Genomic DNA, 6762 nt, shown 5'->3' with positions numbered 1-6762 from the left:
AAAGTTAATAAGAAAAAGGCTCACCCACCATATAGAAAAGGGCATCATTTTATCAAATATTGACACTTTCCAGTGGTCTGGGGAGCCTGCTGTCCGTGTCTATCCTAAGAGGGCCACTGGAGAGAGGGGCTGCAGCCAGCGGTGTTGACACGGGTGCTGGCTGGAGGCCGCCGACCAGAAGCTTCCTTGCCTCCCCGATTCCAGTGAAACTCTGGTTTTTGTTCGGGGCAGGAAGTGGGAGGTGGCTGCGGTGGGCTTTGCACCAGCGGCCAGGTGTGCAAGGGCAGACTGACCCTCAAGACCAGCAGAGGGACGGCCTCAGGCAGAGACGCAGTCTGGAGCCTTGACCCGAAAACAGGAGTGTTTAGGAACAAGCACCGAGCCGTGTTGCTACCCAGAGCCAGAGACATCGAAAAATACTTTTTGGCAGTCGGTCAGCAGAGCCCCCAGGAAGGCAAGGCAGGGAGGGGGAGGCCCCCCGGACCCCCGGAGGATGGGTCCTGGGCGCGCACCCTCAGCGCAGCTCCGGGAGCCCCTCCTCACGGGCACCCCCCTGCCCAAGTCCCTTTCCCGGCACAGCCCAGAGGTCCTGCCTCCCAGGGCAGTTGGTGACAAAAAGGAAGCAGACATCCGGCGCGGCTCCCGGGGCTCTCTGCTCTCTGGGTCGGTAGCACCGGGTCGGGGGGGCCCCGGACGTGCCGGCCCCCCCTCAGTTGGCCTCGCTCTCCGTGAACTCCTCTTTGATGGACTGTTTTCGGGACTTGCAGTCCGGGAGGTCGAAGCCGAAGTCGGCCCACTCATCGGGCCCCGCACCCCCAGCCGGGCCCCCGCGGTTGGGGATGGTGATGGTGTGGCGCACGCGGAAGTGCACGGCCTCCATGACCCGCTGCCGCTGCAGCTCCCCCGAGCCCCCGATGGCGATGGTGGCCGCGTTGCCGCTGGAGCGGATCAGCTGCTGCGCGCCGTAGTCGTGGCTCTGCTTCAGGTCCTGGAGGCCCCTCCAGATGGTCATTCGGTGCTGGTCCGGGATCTTCAGGGCCCCCAGGTCCTGCAAGAGCAGCGCCCACGGCCGCCCGTCAGAGGGCCCAGCGGCGGGCACTGCCCTCTCCCCCTCCCGCCAGGGGCTGCGCCTGCCCCTGCACAGCCACCGTGGGACCCCCAGGAGGGAGGCGAGGGGCCCACACCCCAAGGGCCACCTGTCCGGGCGCTGGACGGTGCGGGGGGAGCAGGCAGTGCGGGTCGAAGGAGGGGCAGTGCTGGGCCCGCCCTGTGCCTGGTGGTCTGGCCGCACTGAATTCCGCCCCAGACAGGCGGCAGGAGAGCTAAGAAGTGACGTGTGGGGACGGGGGGCGCTGAGGTCACTCCTGGGCCCTGAGCACAGTCAGAGTGACAGATGGAGCTGCCCCCTCCCCGCACACCGGGACCTGGAGGGCGGGCGGGGCCCCTCCCGAGGGCAGAGCAGATCCTCAGGCTCCTGTCGCCCATCCCTCCCCCACCCCGCCCGGCCAGGCAGAGCATCAGCTGGTGAGGCAGGGCTAACATGCACTGAGCTAGCCCAGTAGGGACCACCAGGGATGGGTCGAGAGGGCATTAGTGGACACACAGCAAGGCAGCCCTCTGAGCCACTGGCCCCAGCTCCCTCTGGCAAACCCGCATCTCTGCCCTGTGGCCTTGGCTGGGCACGAGCCTGGACGGGCCTCTGACCCGGAGCCGGCTGCAGAGCAGGGGCTGCGGAGGCTCCAGCCCGCTGAGCTGGACCCCCCCACCCCCAGGATCCGGCCGACACCTGTGTCTCCCGGGCTCTGGCTAACAGTCATTACACTCAAGGCAACACCAGGCTACGAGTGCTTGTTGCTGGGACTCTTGTTTAACCTAAAGACAAGCCCTGGCTGTGAGGTCAGGGGTCAGGATGCCAAGGGTGGGGCACTTCTACCCCGCACATCCTGGACCAGACATTCAGTTGCTGTGCGTGCACGGCAAGCAGTTTGGGCCTCAGTTTCTCCCTGTGCAAATGGCACTGAACTAGAGCAGCCCCAGGACCCTTCTGGCCTTCGCCTTCTGCACTTCTTCGTGCCTTGGAGAGAGCCAGTCCCCCAAATCAAAGGCAGCCGGGCCACAGGAGACAAGACTCGAGTCCACGTGAGGGGCCCGGGCGAGTCCCGTCCAGCCGCATGAAGCCGGACGTCAGCACAGAGATGGGGCTGCTGGTGGGAAGGTTCCCCTAATTCTCCAGCCCTCCCTTACACGGGCAGGACAGGACACGGAGGCACTGCCCCAGCAAGGGGAGAGAGCTCCCGGCCCCGTGGACAGGGCCCTGCGCTGGCCTGGGGGTGGGCTCCCTGCACCTGCCCTGCCGGGGCCGTTACCTCTATCGTTAGGTTCTGCAGGTGGTAAATGTTCTGTAACCCCTGGGAGGTGAAATACTCGATGCAGTTTGGACACCCCAAGCCTGTTAAAAAACTGCAGAGAGAATTGGGGAAATAAAGCAGCATTAACTTCTAAGAACCTGGCTGTGCGGCCCGTCTGGGTGGGAACTGGCCACCCCACAGGTCGCCCCTGCCCACCGGTGGCCACGGTGTCGGGGACGCGCTCACCGGGGCACAGCCTCCAGGGAACCCCTGGCTGTTCTGCTCTCCCTCCGAGCACCTGCTGGATGCCCACTCCCAACATCCCCCTGCCCCTGTCTGTTCTCCAGATGGCAGAGCGTACAGCACAGGCTGCGAGGGGCAGCAGGCAGAGAGCGCCCCTGGGCTGGGGGCCAGGCGACCACAAGCTCCCAGGGCTGAGGTTAGTGGGTTAGCGCCAGCGGCCGGCAGCGGCCCACGTACCTGACCAGGCTGGGGTCGGCGTGGTAGGGGGGTGGCGGGGTACAGTGGGACCCCGAGACCATGGACTGGGAGCTGGGGCCGCCGTTTATCTCGCCGTTGGCCGGCAGGGCGTGGCCGTGGTTGTTGAGTATCCCGGGGCCTGGGCGGGAGGCAGGTGGGACGGTCAGAGGGGGCCGGGCCGGGCGTCCCAGGCTGTGCGGGGGAGGCTCTTAATGCTCGGCCCTCCCCAAGATCGGGAGTGGACAGAGGAGACCGTCCGAGGCCGTGCCTCCTGTTCCTGGGCGGGAGCTGCTGGAGGGAGCAGCCATCGAGAACCCCGCATGGGCCTGAGCTGGGGGTGTCTGGAGCCAGGCCTGCCCTTTGGGTCTCCCCACCCATCCCAGCCACCCTGCCCACGCCACTCACCCATGGGCCCCAGGTTGGGCCCGGCCGCCGAGCCGTGCAGGGGAGGCTGGCCCACCAGCTGGTTGACGGAGGGCAGCTTGTTGACAGCCCCATGCGCTTTGTTCATGGGCGAGAGGATGGGCCCGTAGGACGGAGGCTGCAGGTGACTCCTGCTCGGAAGGGACAGCTGGGGTCTGTAAGAAGCACCTCCACATATAAAGCCCCCCTGCTGCAGGGGCCTGGAGCCCCCGCCCCGTGCTGAGGTGTCAGAGCGCCCGCCTCCTCGCCCAGCCTCCCTGCCGGACGGTGGCCACACTCGGCCACAGGTCCGCTGGCAGGCAGGACCCGGGCAGTGGGTGGGAGGGGGTGGGGGCCCCTGGAATCGGCCCTGCTCTTGGTGGGTCGGCATCCCTCCCGCCACCGCCCCTCGCCTTCACTCGGGAGACATCTGGGCTGAGACGCCGCAGTTCAGGGAAGACCTCCCGGGGGAGGAGACGCCAAGCGCTGCCTGGTGCTGCTGGCACCGTCCCTGCTGGGTCGCCCGGCCCCATCCTTCTCCCCCGGGCAGCTGGGCAGGACGGGGCGGCCGGGGGGCGGGAGGGGCTGCGCTCACGGCCTCTGCAGGAGCTGCTGCTGCTGCCGGTACGACTCGACCAGCTGCGGGGGCACCAGCTCCATCAACTCCAGGCTCTCCTTGACCTTCATCAGGATCTCAAAGTTCTCCCGGCCCCGCACCTGCGCACGGAGAGGTGGACCCTCTGCCCAGGTGCATGTGGGCACCGCCCAGCCCCAGCCCCCCAGCGCGGCGAAGCGCCTCTCCTTTCTCGGGGCTCCCCAGCCCCCCGCGGGCCGGGAGTCCCCCGACCCTACTTTCCTCTCCCGGGAAGCAGGTCCGGGGGAGTCTGGTGGGTGGGTCTCCTGTCCGCACAAACCACGCCCACCGCTTCCTACCCTTGAGACTTTGCCACACTGTCCGCCTCCCCCTTTCCAGAGCTCAGCACACTTGGGGTGCTGGGATGCGGGGGTGCTGGACAAATACGGGGCTTTTAGAACAAGGAACTCTTTTTCCCCTTTCCAGAGCTCAGCACACTTGGGGTGCTGGGATGCGGGGGCGCTGGACAAATACGGGGCTTTTAGAACAAGGAACTCATGTTTGTTTTTTTTTTGGATCTCATTCTTGAAAGACTCAAAAAATGATAAGCTCACGTCATGGAGACCAGTCCTAGCAGAGCAGGTGGGGTTTTATCTGAGCTGGAATGGCCGCATCACGGCACAGGCTGTAAACTCACTTTGGTGACGTGGCTGGGGCCTGCCGGGCTGTGGGAGCGTGCGATTCCTGGCGCGTGCCCTCCCCGGTTGTGGGGAGACCTGCACTGCCCCATACGCTGTATCACTGTATCTACAGCGAGACTCCTGCGCTGGGAGCTGCGTCAGGCCAGCTCTCTCTCTCTGAGAGCTGGTTCTCCCTTCTGGGCCCTGCAGCCTGCAGAGCTCGGGGTCTCAGCTCTCAGGTGTGCCAGGCTGCACCTGCCACCCTGGGGGCCCCAGGTCCCCCTCCACTCCCCGCTGCCCCAGCCTGGGGTCCGCAGACACGGCACACTCACGTGAATGTAGTAGGTTTCCTCGTCCCCGTGCCGCTTCTTCTTCACGTTGGTGCTCAGGGCAGGGATAGCAGGGGGGCTCTGCTTGAAGGCTGGCAGGGGACGGGGTGGGGCAACTTCGTGAGCAGGCAGGGAGGAGGGGCCACGCGCAGGTTAGCCAAGCCGACCCCGCCACCCGGTGTGAGCCGACCTTCCCAAGGTGCCCCTTGTGGACAGGCCCGGAGACCAGCCACCCACTCAGATGAGCAAATCGGGCGGTCACCCACACGGGACGGAGGGGATCGGGGGCGGCCACGCGGGCGGGGCTGGCTCTGTCCCCTGGGCACAGGCTCGTGCGTTTCCCCTGAGCCCCGAGACAGGTCCAACTGCGTCCTGGGGGTGGCCTGGCTCTGACGTTCCAGGGTGGCCCTCCACCCCCGCGCGCCCGCCCCGGCCCTGCTCACCGCGCTTGCTGGCAGCCCCGCTCTTGGCAGCGCTCTCGTTCAGGGCCTGCTGTTCGCGGAAGTGGTCTTCATCCGCTTTGCGGTCTCGGCCAGGACAGGCACAGATGCGGCCCTCGAAGGACCGGCGGCCCAGCACCTGTCCGCTGTCCAGGGGCACAGCCGGGACCGTGAGCTTTGGGGCCCACCGTCCCCACCCACCTCGCACCCCACAGGACCGGCCTTGATGGGCCGAGGGCTCAGGGCTGAGTGCCCAGCTGCTCTGGGACACCAGGTCCCCTGCGTCCCTCCCAAGGCAGCTCCTGCCCCAGCAGCCCCTCCCAGCATGTGGCCTGCAGGGCCCCTCCCCAGACTCGCCTCCAGGGCCTGCACCTCCCCTTGCTCATGGCCTCCCTGTCTCCCCAGCAAGCCCCCCAGCAGCACGGGCCCGAGTCCCTGCCCCGATCCCTCCCCGACCCCCGCGTCCGGCAGACTCACTCCCGTGTCTCCAGGGTGATGATGATGAGGATGGGCCGCCGGTTCATGCCCCCGACACAGCTGCTGTTGCACATGAAGTTGTAGAGGATGGTGGTGAACTCTGTCCCCACCTGCCACAGGAGGGGCAGGGAGAAGCTGTGCTGTCGGCACGTGGGCCCCAGTCCGCAGGGCTGGGGGCTCCTGGGCTTCCAAGCACCTGTCCCTCGCATCTCTGGGTAGGCAAGGGGGTGCTGGGCCCTGTGGTCCTCTGCCGTCTATCCACCCATCCACCGTCCATCCCCCACCCACCCATCCACCCACCTATCCAGCCAGCCAGCCACACAGTACACTGAGTGCCATGCGCTCTGCTGGCTCTGGAACCAAGAGAGCCATGGCCTGGTTGCTCCCCTGGCACAGGCTGGGGGCTGGCCCCGGAGGCGGGGTGTGAGCAGGCACATGCGCAGGCCTCTGTGGCGCAGGCGTGTGTTTTGCAGACTGTGGGCTCTTCTGGGAAGTGGGGTGCCTGGCCCAGCTCTGGGCAGAGGGAGAGACCAGAGCCGTCCGAGCGGGCTCCCAGCACACACACTTGTTCCAGGGAGTGTGTGGAGACAGTGAGATGTGAACCCGGGACTCTTGACCCGTGGGCATCCCAGGACCACAAAACGGGCAGCTGTCATGGTCTCTCTGGGTCAGGATGATGGCTCAGGAAACCTGGCCTTTCACAAACCTGCTGGCACGTGGCAGCCGCCAGGGGGCGGGAGAGACCTGCTTTCCTGGTCCTGGAGGTGCCAGTGAGGCTCGGGGGAGGGAAGGCAGGGTGGCAACCCCTCCCCGGGCCCCGCCAACGCAAGGGCTGTTCCTAGGGAACCACAGGGGGTCCTGGGGGTCCTGAGGGACCAGGTACAGTGATGGGGCCTGGAAGGGGGGTGCCTGGAGGACTGGGTACAACTCTGGGGGGGGCGGTGTCTCAGACCCAGGTAGAGGAAAGGTGAGGGCTCGCCGTCACCCGCCCACCCTGGGAAGCTTGGCCCACAGGGCGCATTGCCGGGACTC

At 66.6% G+C, this 6762-nt stretch overlaps 1 protein-coding gene across 6 annotated transcripts in view; it reads right to left on the bottom strand.

Moving 5' to 3' along the window:
- Positions 1 to 32: 32 nt before the first annotated feature.
- Positions 33 to 6762, bottom strand: part of TP73 (tumor protein p73) — a 69295-nt gene continuing 62565 nt past the window's right edge. For 4 of the 6 annotated variants that reach the window (XM_057544342.1, XM_057544327.1, XM_057544333.1 and 1 more), the window contains 8 exons: positions 5731 to 5840; positions 5257 to 5399; positions 4817 to 4905; positions 3826 to 3947; positions 3234 to 3406; positions 2829 to 2967; positions 2367 to 2460; positions 33 to 1048 (listed from right to left, as the gene is read on the bottom strand). In XM_057544342.1, the coding sequence (XP_057400325.1) occupies positions 710 to 1048; positions 2367 to 2460; positions 2829 to 2967; positions 3234 to 3406; positions 3826 to 3947; positions 4817 to 4905; positions 5257 to 5399; positions 5731 to 5840 (1209 nt within the window). In that variant the 3' untranslated portion in view covers positions 33 to 709. The remainder of the gene's footprint in view (positions 1049 to 2366; positions 2461 to 2828; positions 2968 to 3233; positions 3407 to 3825; positions 3948 to 4816; positions 4906 to 5256; positions 5400 to 5730; positions 5841 to 6762) is intronic. The other 2 variants (XM_057544325.1, XM_057544348.1) reach the window with 2 other exon arrangements.

This window comes from Balaenoptera acutorostrata, chromosome 1 (assembly GCF_949987535.1).
Source record: "Balaenoptera acutorostrata chromosome 1, mBalAcu1.1, whole genome shotgun sequence".
In the NCBI taxonomy this organism is placed as follows: Eukaryota; Metazoa; Chordata; class Mammalia; order Artiodactyla; family Balaenopteridae; genus Balaenoptera; species Balaenoptera acutorostrata.
Note: the sequence above shows the minus strand (reverse complement) of the source record. Positions and strands in the feature narration are given on the sequence as shown.